Raw genomic sequence first — 20,639 nt, forward strand, 5'->3', positions numbered from 1 at the left:
TACCTGTGTACAACGTGCTGTCCAGCCTTGCCAGAGATCCTCCTCATCCTTCCCCCACAAGCATGCCCTCCGCCAGCCAGCGTTTGCAGCTCCTCTCCAGCAATGCACAGCAGCTGCTCAGGGCAGCAGAGAACATACAATTGCATGCCAAGCACCTTCCCAAAGACACAGAGTATTCTGATACCTGAATTAAACCATATTTAATCGCTTGTTTGCAAATGTAGCTGTTTCTATGTGCACCTAAGGACCCCTCTCCTGTAAGAATTCCTTTTTTGTTCTTACTTCCACAGTTGCTTAGAGTAATTTTACTACATGGGACTCATGTAAGCCATTTTTCGGAATCCATTCACTGCTTCCTCTCCTCGAAGTAGTGCCACACTACATACTACACAATATAAGTGCACCTGTACAGTATTTTTCCCCATGTGTAGAAAAAGTAGCTAGGGGGAAGGGGATGTGGAGATTGACAGCCCAATCCTATGCATGTCTACTCAGAAGTAAGTTCATCTTTAGGGGGGAAGCACATAAAAATATTTTATTTCTCCAATAAAAAATGGTTTAAAAATAAATAAAAGGATTAACAAGTTGTGAGTTCCTGCACTTTTTTTTTTATTACTTTTTTTACAAAAAAAGCACTGATGGCAAGTATTACTGTATTTCAGAGAGAGCTGGTCAGCTGGCAGTCATAACATAGTTCTGGGTAGATGATCAACACTGTGAAGTGGGGGGGGGGGTGGAAGCATAGCACCCAAAAGTGAGTAAGACCCAGTCAGAGTTGAAACCTCAACTTGGGGGTTGTTGTCTTTAAAAAAATCTCTCTCAAGAGCAATGATTTCTGAAGTTTTTGGCTTACCAAGAAAAGTGCTTCCTAAGATCATGTCATATGAAGGTACAGTCGTCTCTTGTAAGATGATTACCAAATTAGACCACACCTCAAAGAAATCTTCCCTATGGCTCTCTCTTGTCTCTCTTTGTGTTTTGGGTCATAAGTGAGCCAAGTCCTTTTATTACAGGGGATGGCAAAAGTCTCCCAAAGTTGTCAGCTGATCTGAACATCTGAGGGCCATTTCACACATGGCAAAGATGTGAATCTGTGTGTTGATTCAAGTGGAAACTGCAGCTAATCCAACACTCTGGCAAGGGCATTGCTGTAATTCTTATGCATAGCCCACTAGATGTTGGTGGCTGGATTTAGACTGTTGAATATCAGGTCCTAGCCAAGAATCTGGGATATGCACAGATATTTCCATAAAATGGGTGCTGTTCCAACTAGGACTGCTTTCTGTAGCAGGTGTGAGTGATTTCATTTACACCTATGACCCTCAGGTGTTTTTCTGAGTCTTTTAGTTTGTGCCTAGAGGGCTGACAACACTTGATACAATTTTAGCCTTGACTTCAGTTTGCAAATGTTTATATTTCATGATCCTATTCTGTTCTTTCTCTTCAATCTTACATCTCCAGGTATTGGCATATCTACTATTAATAGTTTACATATCTATAAACCACTTTAAAACAAAAAAAAATTGTATGGCTATTTGATATAGAGAAACAGGATTTGCAAGCTGCAGCCCGTAAGTCTTGTTCGCCTCTATATATTGGTCTTTCATAGCCCTCTGATTTGGGTTCAAGCTATCTACCGTTCATGTGTTCACCTCAGATTCGTAGAGCCTTTACGCAGGGTAGGTTTAATATCCTACCTACAAATGTACTAAGAGCAAGATTTAATAGACCATTGGGGAGTCCCCAGTCATGTTCTTGCGACTGGACCTCAAAAGAGTTTTTGACCCATGTACTTTTGTATTGTACCCACTATATTGATTTACGCCATCGATTTCTGTATCCATTCCTGGAAAAATTTCATAGTTCAGATAAAGGCTTGGTCCGGTACTTGTTGGATGGGAGAAATGAGAAATGAGCCACTCATCAAATGTTGCAAAATATTTATTTAAGGCACTGTCGAGGTGTAAATTTCTCTGTATTTGTTTGCCTGATCAATGATTGGTGGCTACCCTGAATGTTTTAATTTTGTTTTCTTGATGGATTGTTTATGCCAATAAAGGCGGAATGAATGAATGAACAATACAGGTCAATTTAAACTAAAAAGGACCATGTTGCTGTTAATAAAACTGAAAGATATCTATTGTATGGTGAAGCAATGATGAGTTGACATAAAAAAGACACGGAGCCAGGGTGTCAAGTTTGAGTGTCAGAGGCGAAAAGCTGCTTCTCTGAGCCAGTCCCTCAACCTTTTATTTTATTCTATAGCACAAGGCTTGGATTACTCTCAGTCACAGATAAGATGCTCTTTCTCAAGCAAAAACACATTCCTAACAAATAAGCTCTAACTTCTGAACACTAACCCTTATCTCTAGAACTATAACTCATCCCTGTTTCACTTGCACTGGGCCTTTCGCTTTCAGCTTCTCATGAGCAAAGCCCATTCCAAGGTTTGCCTCGGATGGAAGGAGGGGGGTGGGTGTGCCCGCCTAATGTTGCCATGTCTTGCAAAAAGCTCCAGAGCCCAGTGCCTCTACATTACTATACTGCTGTTACACTACAGCAGGGGTCGGCAACCCGCGGCTCTGGAGCCGCATGCGGCTCTTTCAGCTGTCTGCTGCGGCTTCTCAGGGGGTGACAGGAGGCACCTGTGTTGGGAGGGCAGGCTGCTTCCCTCCTCCCCCTGAGCTCACTGCCCTCCTCTCCCTTCACCCCCACCTGCCCCACATTGGTTTCCCTTTTCAATTTTGCCCGCTCTGCAGGCTTAAGCTCCCTGTTTTTCCCTGCCCCAACTCTCCAGCAGGACACCCTCCTCCCTTGCGAGCCCTTGCAGCCCACCTTTCCCTGAGCAGGTCCCCACTTACTGCAAGGAGAGGCTTTTCCTCCACAGCAGAGGAGACATCCTGTGTGTCTACTGAGTAGTAAGCCCCATTACATCGGATGAAGCTTACTCCCAGGAAAGTGTGCCTGGGATGGCAGTCTTGGAGCCTGCTCCTATGCATGTCTACTCAGTTGTAAGCCCCATTACAGTGGATGAAGCTTACTCCCAGAAAAGGGTGCCTGGGATGGCAGCCTTGGAGCCTGCTCCTATGCATGTCTACTCAGTTGTAAGCCCCATTACAGTGGATGAAGCTTACTCCCAGGAAAGGGTGCCTGGGATGGCAGTCTTGGAGCCTGCTCCTACGCGTGTCTACTCAGTTGTAAGCCCCATTACAGCGGATGAGCTGCCCCCCACCTTCCCCCCCCAGCTCTGGCTTCTTCTCTTCCCCACCTCTGGAGTCTGTGTCCTTTTTTCCTTCCAGCAGGGTGCCTCTGGAAGGTGGGGGGAGGTCTTTAGTATCCATGTAAGATAAGCAGATGTCATAACCGCCATAGGTATTGGAATCCTGGAAGATCTGGTGAGGAGGTAGATGTGGTGTCAGCAGTGGCCCCTTTAAGGGTAAAGCCTGGGCATCCCGCAGAGTGTGCTGCACAGCTGCAGTCACATGAAGGCAATAGGGCCCTGAGGCAGGAAGGGGGGTGTGGGTTATAAAAGGAGTGCAGGTTGGAGAGGAGACTGACTGGGCTTATTGACTTGGATACTCTGACTTACTTTGGAATCTGACTTTGGACTGTGACTTGGCTTATTGGCTTTGGACTCTGCCCTGGATACTCTGACTGACTTTGTGACTAAGGGATTGCTGGAGACACTGAAGTGTGGCTGCTGTGCCCAAGACCTGCTGAGGACCCAGGGTCTGCTGTAGTGGTGGGAGGCTGCTGGCAGGAGAGAGGACCTCTGCAGGTTGAACAGGCGAACTACCCTGGAGGTGGGGTCTAGCAGGACTGCAGGGCAGAACCAGGGTCATTTGTTGGGGGAAAGAAGGGGAGCTAATTTGCTTAAAGTGGGCATAAATCTCCAGGCAGAGAATGGCCTTGGAATCAGGCAAAACACCATAGAGGACCAGGCATCTGAAAACACAGGACAAGAATGTATGACAAAACTAACTAAAAGCTATAAGAGGGGGCTGCATTATAAAAATGGGACCTATAAGAGCATAAAGGGGGGGGGAAACTATATATGCAGTGTTATCTCCATTTTAGATGTCAAAAGGGTTTTGTGGCTCCTGAGGTTTTTTTTCCTCTGGAAAATGGATCCAAATGGCTCTTTGAATGTTTAAGGTTGCCGACCCCTGCACTACAGTATGGCATGCTTGTTCTCAGATTCAGGTGAAATTGAATCCTGGTTTACATGAAAACCACCTAGTCCAGATGTATTCTTATCCTGCAGCTTAGCTGGATCACCCAGCTGTGGTTCTCTGGACCACCCTGCCATCAGATTGCGCACTGATCACAAGGTCTATTAAGAGTACTGAAAAAAATAAATACTTTTTTCCCTTTTCATATCCCCACAACTGTTCCACTGCAGGTCTATGCTCTGAAAGGATGGAACATGGGAATCATACAGTGGTGACAGAGTTCATTCTCCAGGGACTGTCACAGAGATGGGAACTTCAGGTGTTCTTTGCTGTCCTTCTCTTACTCTTCTACATCATCATCCTACCTGGAAATATCCTCATCATTGTGACTATTTGGAATGACCCTCGTCTGGGATCCCCCATGTTTTTCTTCTTGGCCAGCCTGGCTTTGCTGGATATTTGCTACAGCTGCGTCACCCCTCCGAAAATGATGGCCAATCTCTTCTCTGGCCTTAAAACCATCTCCTACCAGGCCTGCATAGCTCAGATTTTTTTCATCCATTTTCTCGGTGGGGCTGAGATCTGCCTCCTTGTTGCCATGGCTGTGGATCGATACGTGGCCATATGCCACCCACTGCGTTATGCTACTTTTGTGACCAGACTAGTTTGCTGGTTCTTAGTGCTATGTTCATGGGCTATAGGTTTCGTGCACTCCATGATCCAGATTATTCTCTTAATCCCACTCCCTTTCTGTGGCCCCAATGAACTAGACAACTTCTTCTGTGATGTTACTCAGCTCATCAAGCTTGCTTGCACCAATACTTACCTATTAGAGTTTGCCATTTTTGTCAATAGTGGTCTGGTCACCACCACTTGCTTCATCCTCCTCCTCATTTCATATGGTGTCCTGCTGGTCAAAGTGAGGAAGGGCTCCATTGAAGGAAAGAGCAAGGCTTCCTCCACTTGTGTCACTCATATCATCATCGTCTTCATCATGTTCAGTCCTGCTATCTATATCTACTGTCGTCCTTTCCAGGACTTCCCCTTTGACAAGGTGGTGGCCTTGTTCCACACTGTGGTCTTCCCCTTGATGAACCCCATGATCTACACCCTGAGGAACAAGGAGATCAAAGCTGCTATGTGGAGACGGATGAAGAAGTGAAATTGGGGTTTCCGTGTCAAAGAAAACCAGGACACACTGATGCAATACTTGACTCAATTAATTTTTGGAAGGTTAAGTAGAGGATTGAAACATATCCCTTAAGCAGTTGTTACATATTAATTCAAACAGATCCCAGTTCTCCAAACTGTTCTTTGCTACATTAGACTAACTATGTATTTACTCAGTAACTGTAATTACTTGCCAAAGGTACCAAATTTCAGCATTGGGAAAGACTTGCAGGGATACCGCAATCCCGGGCTATAAATTCTACAGGAGGGACAGGGAGGGGCGCGTTGGAGGTGGGGTGGCCTTTTATGTTAAGGAAGGGATAGAATCCAGCAAATTAGAGATTGAAGGCAGGTCCGACTCCACCATAGAATCTCCGTGGGTTAAATTACCAGGCCTCAGGAGCGACGTAATACTGGGGGCGTACTATCACCTCCAGACCAGAAACTGGAAGGGGACCTTCAAATGAGGAAACAGATCAGGGAGGTGGCAAGGAGGGACAGGGTTGTAATAATGGGGAACTTCAGTTATCCTCATATAGACTGGGTCAATTTGTGTTCTGGTCATGAAAAGGAGACCGGATTCATTGACATGTTAAATAACTGTGCCTTAGAGCAGCTAGTCATGGAGCCCAAAAGAGGACAGGTGACTCTGGCTTTAATATTGTGCAGTACTCAGGACCTGGTTAGAGATGTCAATGTTACGGAGGCATTGGGGAACAGTGATCATGCTGCGATCCATTTCGACTTGCACGTCGGGGGAAGAACACCATGCAGATCTCTCACAAAAGCCCTTGACTTCCGACGGGCGGACTTCCCTCAAATGAGGAGGCTGGTTGGAAGGAGGTTTAAAGGGAGGGTAAAAAGAGTCCAATCTCTCCAGAGTGCATGGAGGCTGCTTAAAACAACAGTAATAGAGTTCCAGCGGAAGTACATACCGCAAAGGAAGAAGGGCTCCACTAAGTCCAGGAAGGTGCCCGCATGGCTAACCAGCCAAGTTAGGGAGGCTTTAAAGGGCAAGGAAGCTTCCTTCTGTAAATGGAAGTCTTGCCCTAATGAAGAGAATAAAAAGGAGCATAAACTGTGGCAAAAGAAATGTAAGAAGGTGATATGGGAGGCCAAGCGGGACTATGAGGAACATTAAGGGGAATAATAAAAGCTTCTTCAAATATGTTAGAAGCAGGAAACCTGACAGAGAAGCGATTGGCCCTCTGGATGGTGAGGGAGGGAAAGGGGAGATAAAAGGAGACAGAGATGGCAGAGAAATTGAATGAGTTCTTTGCATCTCTCTTTACGGCAGAAGACCTCGGGCAAATACCGTTGCCCGAACAGCCCCTCCTGACCAAGAAATTAAGTCAGATAGAGGTTAAAAGAGAAGATGGGGACCCGGGAAACTATAGGCTGGTCTGTCTAACATCTATACCGGGTAAGATGGTGGAATACCTCATCAAAGATAGAGTCTCAAAACACATAGACGAACAGGCCTTGCTGAGGGAGAATCAGCATGGCTTCTGTGAGGGTAAGTCTTGCCTCACAAACCTTTTAGAATTCTTTGAAAAGGTCAACAGGCATGTGGATGCGGGAGAACTCATGGACATTATATATCTGGACTTTCAGAAGGCCTTCGACATGGTCCCTCACCAAAGGCTACTGAAAAAACTCCACAGTCAGGGAAATAGAGGACAGGTCCTCTCATGGATTGAGACCTGGTTGAAGACCAGGAAACAGAGAGTGGGTGTCAATGGGCAATTTCCACAATGGAGAGAGGTGAAAAGCGGTGTGCCCCAAGGATCTGTCCTGGGACCGGTGCTTTTCAACCTCTTCATAAATGACCTGGAGACAAGGGTGAGTAGTGAGGTGGCAAAGTTTGCAGATGACACCAAACTTTTCTGAGTGGTGAAGACCAGATGTGATTGTGAGGAGCTCCAGAAGGATCTCTCCAAACTGGCAGAATGGGCAGCAAAATGGCAGATGCGTTTCAATGTAAGTAAGTGTAAAGTCATGCACATTGGGGCAAAAAATCATAACTTCAAATATAGGCTAATGGGTTCTGAGCTGTCTGTGACAGATCAGGAGATATATCTTGGGGTGGTGGTGGACAGGTCGATGAAAGTGTCGACCCAATGTGTGGCAGCAGTAAAGAAGGCCAATTCTATGCTTGGGATCATTAGAAAAGGTATTGAGAACAAAACAGCTAATATTATAATGCCGTTGTACAAATCAATGATAAGGCCACACCTGGAGTATTGTGTCCAGTTCTGGTCACCACATCTCAAAAAGGACATAGTGGAAATGGAAAAGGTACAAAAGAGAGCAACTAGGATGATTAGTCTTCCTTATGAGGGCACCTTCCTTATGAGGAGAGGCTACAGCGCTTGGGTCTCTTCAGCCTAGAAAAGAGGTGCCTGAGGGGGGACATGATTGAGACATACAAAATTATGCAAGGGAAGGATAAAGTGAATAGAGAGATGCTCTTTACATTCTCACATCAGAACCAGGGGACATCCACCAGAATTGAGTGTTGGAAGGGTTAGGACAGACAAAAGAAAATATTTCTTCACTCAGCGTGTGGTCAGTCTGTGGAACTCATTGCCGCAGGATGTGGTGACAGCATCTGGCCTGGATGCCTTTAAAAGGGAATTGGACAAGTTTCTGGAGGAAAAATCCATTATGGGTTACAAGCCATGTTGTGTGTGTGCAACCTCCTGATTTTAGAAATGGGCTATGTCAGAATGGCAATGCAAGGGAGGGCACCAGGGTGCAGGTCTCTTGTTATCTGGTGTTTTCCCTGGGGCATTTGGTGGGCTGCTGTGAGATACAGGAAACTGGACTAGATGGGCCTATGGCCTGATCCAGTGGGGCTGTTCTTATGTTCTTATTCTCTCTTTGGAGGGTCCTTGAATGGTGAGATGGAAATGAAATAAATGAATTTGTCACCCACCAAATGAAATGCAAACAAGTATATATCTTAACTTGGCCTTAACTTTCTGCATTTCTGTTAACAGATCAAAGCTCTGTCTCATCATTTTTCTTCCATTTTTATTCCAGTATTTCAGCCAGTAGGTTTCTGAAGTGGTGTGTGATAGAAGGTGACAGAATGACCAGGGTAATATGCCATTAGGGCAAATGCTTAAAAGCTTAAAAGCCACACTATTTTCATTTAGGGGAAAGCTTAAAAATTGAAAACTGGCTGCTCTGCTGAATTGGCAGCTCTGCTAAATGTCAAGGTTGCTACTGGCAAGAGATAAATTTTAGAAGAACAACACTTATTTTAGACAGGGCTATTCCGTTTGAAAGTAAGGGGGAGGCGAGAAGATAAGAGGAAGAAATAGAAAATACCAGGGAAACTTCTGCCTTTGAAGGCTCTCTGTTTGAATAGCAAACTAAAACAGATAACAATGAACAGATGGGTGTTATTTGGCAGAAGAATACCCATCTTAGCAAAGACAGTCTACAGTTTTATTCTTTCATGCTTTTTAGAGCAAAGGACAGTGTAGCTAGAAGCCTTACATTAGAACATTAGAAGACTTACTTTAGAAGATGGTTGCTATTTTCACAGAAGTCTCACAGAAGTGCCAAGGATATCACCATGCTTGCCTGACAGTTATTCTTCCAAGCTTTAAAATAGTCTTTGTCCTTAAAGTGTAACCAACATATATGGAGATATGGTAGCCATTAAAAGTAAGTTTTAACTGCCTGATTTTATTAAAGGTCTGGCTAAAGCATAAAGCCATATAGAATAGCGAAAGCCATTTCCATCTAAAAATCATAGTTAGTTTCACAGAAAAGCTGCTTAGAAAGCTATTTTGCTAGTTTCACAGACTTTGGAATTTGGAAAAGGGAGTTGCATCTCAAAGATAGATAAAACTGCTTCTTGGCAGAAGTATACGGCCAGCCAAGCTGGGAAAACACACATAAATGCAACATTGTAGTAAGAAAAGTCTTAGTATTATCAGTTGGCAGGCTGAAATAGGGTTCAGCTGGCTGGACACAGACATCTGCAGAGACGAGTTTAGAAAAAGAATACATTTAATTACATAAGCAAGAACATTCTTGAGGAAGCCTTTGTTTGAATTGTAACTGAAATGAAATGAATGTCAAAGGAGGTTGGTGTAGGTTTGATTAGGAAGGTGCAGAGAGAGGGGGGGAGAAAGCAGAATATATGAGTAATTTGTTTGAAGGTAAATGGGAGAATCCTATATGCAGTGAAAGTTTAGCTTGTTTTATGTTAGAATATATGAAAAATCACAAGAAGCTGGCTGCCTTAAATGTACTCAAAGTACATAGAGTAAAACTGTTAAAGAGAAGTTTAAAGGACCTTGCTTAACAGAGGTTGGCAGAGAGCCCCACAATGTTTTGCTGAGAACAGGACAAGGAACGCAGGAGAGATAAGACAGGTGGCTCAAGCAAGGCCATCCTAATCAGGAAGGGAAGATGTATGCCAAGAAATAGCTCACTCTACTGGTTCTTGAAAACTTTGTATTCAATATGTTTAATTGTATAATTTTACCTTATTTGGAACCCTGTAACTTGAAGCTCACCTATCAAATGTCTCTAAGGCTATCTACAGCCTATTAAGAGTTAACCCCATCTATGATGTCAAACTTCAGCCAATGGGAAGTTCAAATCTACAAACAAAGGACCCAAAATATTGTAAAGGGTCTGGTTAAGATTGATACTCGCTCTCAATGCTTTGGACAGGAGTCCCATGAGATGCCCGTTGCTAGCAACGAAATAAAAGTTTGCAGATGATCACCCTTGACTACTGAGTCTTGCTTTTGAAACTTGCAACACCTTGCAACAGTGTGCAATAGTAAATTAAACAGCCCAATCCTGTTGGGCTGCCCCACTGGTGGAACTGGTGGTCCACCATTACTGGCTGTTGGAAAGCAGCCATAAAGCACCCTCCAGCAGCACAAGAGTGGTGCATTGGTGCAACACCAGTAGGATGACTGGAGATTACTAGCACGTGGTGCCGAACTGCTGGCCACCTGCCAGAGCAAAGCAAAGGGCTGGCAAAGCAGGGCTCTGTAGGTCCCACCCCCCTCCCATCCTGGTTCCTCCTCCTGCAGTGCCCTCTCCCCGCCCTCTCCCTGCCCTGGAACTCCTCCCCCTGCCCCAACAAACCTTACCACTGCCTGAAGCTCTTCCCTTGTTCCAGGCGGTGTCTGTCCAGTGATGGGCTCAGCGCCAACTGCTGCTGGGCTAGCACCAGTGGTCTCTACACGGAGGGTGCCTTAAATGTGCTTTACAGCATGTTTATGACACCCAGCGCCGGCGGTACACTTCTACTTGGGCTCTAAGACAGCAGGGTGGATAGGAGGAAATGGGGGAGGGCAGGAGGGGCAAAGCTGGGTGGGGAGGGTGAGGAACGAGGCAGGGTGGTCGTAAGAGGGGGTGGATCTGGTGGTGATGGCATCTGCTGGATCCTCCAGCAGCAGCTTCCCCACCGCCTTTCTCTCCTCGGAAATATAGCAGCTGAAGAGCTGCTGCAGGTCCAAGGAGACCCACTGCAGGGCAGAAGGCCAGCTTTGAGTTAAGGACATCCACTGTACATACCGCAGGTTTCCCCCCCCCCTGGTTCTTTGGTTACAACCTTTGACAGAATAACAGAATACAGATAATTTAATCCAGTTTGTTGCATTGTATTCAGCATTAAATTATCTCTGTAATAACATTTTTGTTTATGCTGTTTGCCTGAAAACAACAGCCATCAGATCTCATCAATACAAATATTCCAAAAGGGAGCCAGAGTTTCAGCCACTAGTCTACTATCCTTGAAAAAGAACTGAAAAAAGCATTCGTTTATAGGCTCAACTGTTTAATAAGGCCCTTGGGGACAAGTGGCACACCAGGGCTCAGCCTGCATCTCCTCACCTCTGGCTCTCCCAGGGCCAGAAGCAAGAAAGCTGTGAGGATCAAGGGCTCTTGTGCTGCTTGAGGAAGGCCTTCTCTTTGGAGGGAGTAAGAGGTAAGGGGTTGCTCCCCCCCCCCTCTCTCTCTCTCCATTCTTTGATCTCAAAACACAAGCATGGAATTTAGGGTATGATGCACTATTTGAAGGACCTGTGGCAGTTCTGTTTTTAAAATGCACATTTCATAAACTGCATATTTCTGGGCATTATGGCTATGAATCTACACTGTGGATATAGCAGGGACGTGCGGTGGGTGGGGAGGCAGGTGAGGCAGAGCATCCCCACCGGAGTCCTTTGAAAAGCGCCACTGCTGTGTGAGGCACTCAAGCACTCAGCCCACATGCTCTGCATGGGTTGTGGTCTGGCCCTCCTGCCAAGCATAAGAGGGATGAAGAGACAGACAGGAACACCCGGCTATGCAGAGACCACTTCCTGTCTTTAGCACGTACTGATGGTACATTGAGTAGCAGTGATTTAGAGCGTAGGATGGGCCATTGATGGGCAGGAAGTTAAGTGAAAGAAGAAAAGGTAGCCTCAGAAGACAAAAAAAATACAGAGTGAAAGGTGAGTCTCAAGCTGGTAATTTATACACACAATTTTTCTCAGGAGCAAAGAATTCTGAAGTCCTTTTCTTACAAGGAAATGATTTCTTGAAATGTGTTTGCTAGAAGGTTATGTCTTCAGAAGCACCAGCTGCAGAATAAATCTTCCAGAATGTACCACCTTGTGACGCCCCCCTCTCTCACATGTGTGTGTGGGGGGGGGGGGCACCCAAGTTGTTGGATATTGTTTGGAGGAATTTCAAGATTTCCCACAAGTTAGATGCCTATGAAGACACTGCCAATCCCAGTTCTCTGAGGAGTGCTCTGAATTCATAACATTGCCTTTCACATGGAGCTGAAGTTGGCTCCTAGTGATTAGACATCATTACGTAAGCGGAATGCCCAGACATAATTCTCCTAGCTAGCCCACCCACTGATTCCATGTATCTCAAGGTGTATAACGCTGACAATGCTGTAGCTGAATCACATGTTCGATTGCAGGACTATGCACTGTAAGGATGGAGCATGGAAATCACACAGTGGTGACGGAGTTCATTCTCCAGGGGTTATCTCAGAGATGGGAGCTACAGCTGTTCCTTTGTGCCCTCCTCCTACTCTTCTATATCATCATCCTACCTGGGAACATCCTGATCATTGTGACAATTTGGAATGACCCCCGCCTGGGATCCCCCATGTTTTTCTTCTTGGCCAGTCTAGCCTTGCTGGACATCTGCTACAGCTGCGTCACCCCTCCCAAGATGATGGCAAATCTCTTCTCTGGCCACAGAACCATCTCCTACCAGGCCTGCATAGCTCAGATCTTTTTTATTCATTTCCTGGGTGGGGCTGAGACATTCCTTCTAATTGCCATGGCTCTGGATCGCTATGTGGCCATCTGCCACCCACTGCGTTATGCCACTCTAATGACCAGGATGGTTTGCTGGACGATGGTGGGAAGTTCATGGGCCGGAGGCTTCATGCATTCCATTATCCAGGTCTTTTTCATCCTTCCGCTTCCCTTCTGTGGCCCCAATGAGTTGGACAATTTCTTCTGTGATGTCACCCATTTCGTCAGGCTAGCTTGCACCAATACCTACACGACAGAGTTCATTATGTTTGTCAGCAGCGGCCTGGTCAACGTCATATGCTTCATCTTCCTCCTCATCTCCTATGGGGCCCTGCTGGTCAAACTGAGGACAGGTTCCAGACTTGTGAAGAGCAAAGCCTCTTCCACATGCATTTCCCACATCATCATTGTATTCATCATGTTTGGTCCTGCCATCTACATCTACTGCCGCCCATTCCAGAACTTTCCATTTGACAAGACTGTGGCCTTCTTCCACACTGTGGTCTTCCCTTTGATGAACCCCATAATATACACACTGAGGAACAAAGAGATCAAAGCTGCTATGTGGAAATACCTGAAAAAAATATAGAATTTGAAGGGACGAGTCACAGAAAACCAGAACATACTAGGAAAGGAAGGCTTTGCTTTTTCAAAAATGTTGTTCTTATGTTTAAGATTCTTGTAGTGGAGAGTCACACACTAGTGAGTGTCTGGTAACTCTGCAGAAACTCTGTTAGAGGTATGAAATGTGTGGTTGAATCATCTCCACCATGAAGTGCTTGTTACAAATTAATTCAAACAATAGACCCCCAACAGGCCTCCAGACAGTTCTGGGCTGTGTTGGACTATTTGCAGCAGTGACATGCAGTGGGTGGGGTGGCAGGGCCCCCCCACTGGAGTCCTTCGAAAAGTGTCATTGCAATTTGAGGTGAGCAAGCGCTCACAGCACACGTGCAAAAGTGCATGGGTTGTGTGTGCTTGTGTGCCTCACGCAGTGGCGGCATTTTTTGAAGCCTCTCCTCCCTCCCCACTCATCACACAGTCCTTGTGTTACAGTAATAATGCCATATGATTTACTCAGTAACTGTAATTACTTGCCAAGATTACCAAATCCCAGCATTGAAAAAGACTTGAAGTGTATATATGTTGCATTCCTTAAACATAAAATGTGGGATATGCTCTCTCATAATGATAATAATGAAGAGTATTCATAATAAATAAAATCATACAAGAGTTCGGTGTAATATTCAATCTGTTCTATGAGTCATTTTGAAAAGCAATGTTAGGATTGAGTGTTTATGCCAAATAAAGGTTTTGATGTTGTTGTTGTTGTTGTTGTTGTTGTTAGGATTGAGCAGGCATAATCTGTGGAGAAACCTCCTTTTACAGAGTATTTCATGTTCAACCAGAGCTTGCTTGAAAGCTGTGACTGATGCTGAGGTTGATCCACATCCATCACTCATGTCTCTTGGTAACATCTCATTGGAGCAGACATATGGCGGAATGTCACTGTGCTCAGCATTTTTCCATTCACCGCCATGCAGTAGCCCATGAAGTAACATGGGGGGGGGGAGGGAATGCTACACCAGATGGCATCACATAAGATGTTTGCATCACCAGATGTGATCAGGCATTTGGTGGGCCACTGTGAGATACAGGAAGCTGGACCATGGGGCAAGGTGGATGTGTCTTTTAATTCTTTGAATTCCACTCTCTGACTGGGGAGAATTAGTTTTGGAACAGTAGCATCTGCCTGGTATCTCTACATTAACTGCAGATTTACAGGATCTCAAAGCTACTTTGTCAACATCTCCTCCACCTTTCAATAGTTATCTACTACAGTATATCTACTGTTGTCCTTTCCAGGATTTCCCCTTTGACAAAGTGATCTGCCTTCACACTGTGGTCTTTCCCTTTATGAACCCCATGATCTACAGCTTGAGGAATAAGAAGATCAAAGTTGCTATGGGAAAAGATTGCTGAAGAAATATAAAATTTCAGGGCCCAAATGGAAGAAAACAGTCTAGCAAATGTTTATTGTTTTATTTTGTACATTAATTTCACTTTCTTGAATTAATGATGTCGTTTCATATGAGCATCTGTATTGTAACTGTGTAGAAAGTATGTAAGATATATGGAGTGTTATAGCTAAATAGAATTTGGATGTTTCTTCTACCCCATGCACTTTACAAATTAATTTGTAAATAGAACAGCCTTCCACATGGTGCTATGGTATGTTGGACTAACCATGTAACAGAGCCGTAGCATCTTTGAAGTAACTGTTAAAATAATCAGACCATAAGGCTTGAAAAGACACCCACTACACAACAATGGAAATATAGGGTGTACTCCTTTTGTTTCTATCTAATACTAATTAGTATTTGTGATAAACAAGGATAACTGAAGTGTATCTTCTTCCAATCTAATCTACCCATCATTATGTTGGGAATGGTCAGGTGTAATCTAGGGAGGAAAAACCCCATAGTATTAACTTCAGAGCAAGAGTTGATATTTTGTTATATTCATATAAGGACTAACCTGAATGCCATGACCGATGTTGCACCATCCATTTTTCTTGTGCATCTCCTGATTGCATCTAGTTGAAGCAGATGCATGACGGGATGTCCTAGTAGTCGGCAACCTTCAGTCTCGAAAGACTATGGTATCGTGCTCTGAATGGTGGTTCTGGAACAGCGTCTAATGTGGCTGAAAAGGTTGATTCGGGAGTGACAATCCCTTCCACGCTGGAAGCAAGTGCAGTCTGTCCCTGGTCTGTCTCCCTGGCTATGAGCCTTCCTTCTTTGCCTGTTGGCCAAGTGTCTCTTCAAACTGGAAGAGGCCATGCTGTACAGCGTGCCTCCAAGTGGGCCGCTCAGATGCCAGGGTTTCCCACCTGTTGAGGTCCACTCCTAAGGCCTTCAGATCCCTCTTGCAGATGTCCTTGTATCGCAGCTGTGGTCTACCTGTAGGGCACTTTCCTTGCACGAGTTCTCCATAGAGGAGATCCTTTGGGATCCTTCCGGCCATCATCCATTCTCACAACATGACTGAGCCAACACAGGCGCCTCTGTTTCAGCAGTGCATACATGCTAGAGATTCCAGCTCGTTCCAGGACTGTGTTGTTTGGAACTTTGTCCTGCCAGGTGATGCCGAGGATGCGTCAGAGGCAGCGCATGTGGAAAGCGTTCAGTTTCCTCTCCTGTTGTGAGCAAAGAGTCCATGACTCTTTTTACACTCTCACATAATACCAGAACCAGGGGACATCCACTAAAATTGAGTGTTGGGTGGGTTAGGACAGACAAAAGAAAATATTTCTTTACTCAGCGTGTGGTCGGTCTGTGGAACTCCTTGCCGCAGGATGTGGTGCTGGCGTCTAGCCTAGGCTATAAAAGGGGATTGGACAAGTTTCTGGAGGAAAAATCCATTACGGGGTACAAGTCATGATGTGTATGCACAACCTCCTGATTTTAGAAATGGGTTATGTCAGAATGCCAGATGCAAGGGAGGGCACCAGGTTGAGGTCTCTTGTTATCTGGTGTGCTCCCTGGGGCATTTGGTGGGCCACTGTGAGATACAGGAAGCTGGACTAGATGGGCCTATGGCCTGATCCAGTGGGGCTGCTCTTATGTTCTTATGTTCATGACTCGCTGCAGTACAGAAATGTACTCAGGACGCAAGCTCTGTAGACCTGGATCTTGGTATGTTCCGTCAGCTACTTGTTGGACCAGACTCTCTGTCCTAGCATTTCCCCATATCACCCAATACACAGCAGCTAAGGATGTAACATGGGGCTGGGAAATGCTAAACACAACTGTGCCACATGTTTGGTTTTTTCATTGTTACCAGGGCATGTGAGGGAAGGTCAAATGTGCGAATTGGAAGCTATGCTTTTCAGGGATTGTCTAGATTAGCTGCGAGCATTGCAGAACTACTGCTTAACTGTTCTTGCTGCTTAACTGAAATAGTGGCAAAAATATTAAATATTGCCTTTCAATCTTGTTCTTGGTTTTTGTTTTTGTTTTTGTTTTTTTTAATCTAGTACAGAAATTATTCCAGAATTCCACCTTTTTCTATATGGTTTTGTGATGAGCAAAGGGTTCAAATCCCACAAGTTCTGCCATGAAGTTTGCCTGCTGATTTTGAATTGAATGTAGTTTCCTGGTTAACCTTGGATCAGTTCTTCTCTCATCGCCAAGCCTACTCCACAGGGCTGTTGTAAAAATAAAATGAAGTAAGCTATGGCAATGTACAGTACCCTGAGCTCACCGGACACAGGACAAGATACAGATGTAATTACTAATATATTCTATTTTTTTTTTAAGGAAAATATTTTTAAGGAGACTGTTGGAGACTGCGCTGGCCTGCAACTGCCAGTCGTGACCATCATACATGACTGCCAAGTTAGAGCAAGGCCTTTAATAGTCTCCATGTGTTTCCTGCTGTTTCCTGGGCATTATTTTAAATCTCCCCCCCCCCCAATTGCCTCTGAACAACTTATGTCAGAGTTGTGTCGCTGGCTTGGTCTGTATGTTTTCACTGTGCAAGAGGTATGTTCTCCTGTGGTTCTACATGCCTGTATTATTATGTATTATAGTTCTCATGTGTATTATAAATAAGCTCAGTAAAATACATTCATTCATAAAAGTTCTATGTATTATACTTCTATGTAAAACTATGTATTATAGTTCTCATGTGTATTATAAATAAGCTCAGTAAAATTCATCCATTCATAAAAGTTCTGTCTCTAATGTATTCATTTATGTAAATTTATTCAAATTTGAATTTAAATTATTTCTTTTTTTTCCCCAACCCCCAACACAGCATCAGAGAGATGATGTGGCCCTCCTGCCAAAATGTTTGCCCGAGTCTAAAGGCACGGCTCGATCATGCACTCAGGAACCATGTGTAAAATCGTGTGCAAATTGACACAGTAGGCCAAGCAATTGGTGTGCTCCTGGCTGTTTTCATTAGGGACTTATTTGAAGTTGTGTGTCTGGATTGTGTTGTCTGCATGTGGAAAAGGATCAGGGCAGATGAATTCTCACATTGTGACTTGGTTGTGCTCTGAGAAGTAGATGTTGTAAATATGAAGCTATTTTTTCAGTAAATCGAAAATAAAATTTATGTTTTCACAATGGGATCATTTTATTTCTGCTCTTTAAATGTAATTGTTGTTGTTGTTGTGTTAATACATTCTTGACCAACAGGAAGCACTCAAAGTCAAACTACATGTCCTGAAATGGTGTTATTGAGAGTTGTGCTTAGGACCAGAAATGTTCAATCACCAATCCTAACAGTTTGAGGCGGCGGATTTCAATGGAGAAATGGCATGGGGGAAAGCTTTAGCACCTCTGCAGTTTTGATCTTGCACCTGCAATCCTATCCTTCCTTCCTCCCCAATATCCCATTCAAATCATTCAAAGGCAGTAGCTAGCTCATTGGACTGTGAACCCCCCCCCCCCGCCCCCAGTTTTCAGAAGCAGGAAATTCACCTGCCTTTCACTGCAAAAACTGTGAAGGAAGCAGAAAAGCTCACATCTGGGAAGACATGATAGTCCCAAGACACTGATGGGCTGCATTTGGCTGAGTGGGTCACGAAGCCTGTCCTCCATGTTTTGAAACACCTGGGATATGGCTTACAGGTGCCAGGGTAGGTACAAAAGTGATGCCTTACTTTTGGACTCCAACTTCTGCTCCATGGGAAGGCTGGGTGCAATACTCTGAAATCTCTTGCAAATAGATATTGAGGACCCCATTGGGGCCATGCAAATGACCATGCCATGACCGTCCCCCCCCCACTGCCATTTGACCCGGAAGCGATGCTGTTTTGTTTAGATGTCTGCCCACATCGGGATGCTAACAAAGAAAAAATAAAATTTTTATTTAGGATAATAGTAAGAGATGCAAAACAAGATATAAACCATCTCCCTTTGCTTCTGCTTTGGAACTGTTCTATTCAACTGTAGTAGTGGCCTGCTTGGGCAGCCTCACAGTCTCCGTGTGGCTTGCAGTTGTCAGGCGACATGTTGAAGATCTGACATGTTGTCAGACGACATGTTGAAGGACATGGGCAGGAGGTCTGGTCTAGAGGGTAGAGCCTCCATTTGCCTGAAGATAACATCCACAAGGTCACTAGTTCAAGGCCACCGGCACCGTGTGACCTTGAAGCAGCTGACAAGCTGATGCGGAGCTATTCCATCTGCTCTGAGCGTGGGAGGATGGAGGCCAGAATGTGAAACCAGATCAGATAGAAACACCTGAAAGTTGTGGTTCTTGAAAGAAAGAACCTTCTTTCATTTGTAAAAATCCCTACGGGGATTTAAATAAGCCTGCCTATGTAAACCGTCTTGAATAAAGACCAAGAAAGGCGGTATATAAATACCTGTATTATTATTATTATTATGTTGAATCTTCTGGATGCGTAATCCTCTCAAACTGCTTTTCCAGAAGCATCCTTAGATAGCACTTATGTGGTGTGTTCTGAGGATAAGTTTTGTTCAGATTTGGGTCCAGACCAAAGGCTGCTGCCTCTTGTCTACCTTCCTGCCCCGGAGGTGGACTGTACTGTCTGTGGCACTCGTTGCTTGCTTTTTAATGAGGTCTCTTGAGAACGATGGAAGTCAGGTGTCTTTGCCATGACTCTCAGGGGTCATTACTTACTATGGTGATTTCCACAAGACAGCGTCGTGATGATATCACATGATGTCACGTCTGGGTTCTCCCCTTCAAGAGGAGCCTCCACAAGAGAAGGAATGGGGTGTGTGAAGTCACCAGCGCCTCCTCTGTAACTAGGGCAAAGCCTAAAGGGCAGTCATGTGCCCCCTCTTGGCATAGCACCTTGGGCAAGTGCCCCTCAGGCTCCGCCCTAGTTATGCCCCTGCATGTTTGCCGTCTTGTGGTGTTATTCATGGTTTGAGCAACTTCTGCTTTTCCCAATGGACCAGTAAGCAATAGACCTTGCTTGGATCAAGTCCACTGGACTGTGAAGCCCACCTAATTGTCAGGAGTGGGAAATCCAGGAACTCAGGTGACGGCCCTTCCAGTCCCACAAGTGAAACCTGGTTAATGCTCACAGGTGATTAAAAACAGGGTCACATACTTCACTTTGCACACGTGCCCAGGTCAGACATCAGGACCATCTAATGCCCCATGAGGGCTCAAGTTGCAGCCACTGTGGGTGTTGGACCAGGAACCTGAAAGAGCATGAGGACGTAGGAGACGGAAGGAACCCAGATAAGTTGCATCAGTTTTGGTTCAATTTGCCCCTTGCATTTTAGCATTCTTGTCACCTTTTGCTGCCACCCCTTTTTATTCCTCCTTGTGCTAGTTTATCCCTGTCTTATTTTTTTTCTCTCTGCATCTTTCCCTCTCTTGTTTTGAGATTTTGCAGCTTCTGTAACCCTTGAGAGTCACTGTGTAACATTTGCCCTGGTGACAGCGCCCCCCCCACCACAAACTCCCTAAGAGCAGAAACAGCACCTCCTAAGAGAATGAGCACTCGATTCCCACACACACAGAGATACACACTTTTTTCTCTCTTGATCTGCTGCCTCTGTTCAACCTGCCCTCTGAGTAGGTATATTAGCCCCATGCCAGTTTTAGGCAGATGAAGCCACTTGACCGAATGGCTTCGTTCTAATGCTGAGTTGAACTTCAGATGAAACTCCAGGTGCTTCTGTTAGAGAGCGCAGGAAGGTGACAAATCAAAAGACTGAAGAGCAGTCAGTACAGACCTCTTATATACATAGTATAGTATATAAGCATACCATATAAGCTTATATACACTGTATATAGTTCTAGTATAGGAGAGGTTCATGTTCTTTCTGCGAAGGAATAACATAAGAACATGAACTTGCCATACTGAATCAGGCTGTGACCATCCAGCCTAGCATTCTATCTTCTGATAGGAACTAGTTTGGCAGTACGCAGAGTTGTACTTCCCGGGGGGAAGGCCGGAGCCTTCCCGCACACATCGGAGGAGGCCACCAACAAAGGT

At 44.9% G+C, this 20,639-nt stretch overlaps 1 protein-coding gene and 1 pseudogene across 1 annotated transcript; both read left to right on the forward strand.

Moving 5' to 3' along the window:
- The first annotated feature begins 4,419 nt into the window (after window positions 1-4,419).
- Window positions 4,420-5,436, forward strand: LOC136653830 (olfactory receptor 4N5-like; annotated as a pseudogene).
- Window positions 5,437-12,314: 6,878 nt separating this feature from the next.
- LOC136653831 (olfactory receptor 4N5-like) lies at window positions 12,315-13,232 on the forward strand. The gene has a single exon (XM_066630711.1). The coding sequence runs from the start codon at window positions 12,315-12,317 to the stop codon at window positions 13,230-13,232; it is 918 nt and encodes a 305-aa protein (XP_066486808.1).
- The last annotated feature ends 7,407 nt before the right edge of the window (window positions 13,233-20,639 follow it).

This window comes from Tiliqua scincoides, chromosome 5 (assembly GCF_035046505.1).
Source record: "Tiliqua scincoides isolate rTilSci1 chromosome 5, rTilSci1.hap2, whole genome shotgun sequence".
Lineage (NCBI taxonomy): Eukaryota > Metazoa > Chordata > Lepidosauria > Squamata > Scincidae > Tiliqua > Tiliqua scincoides.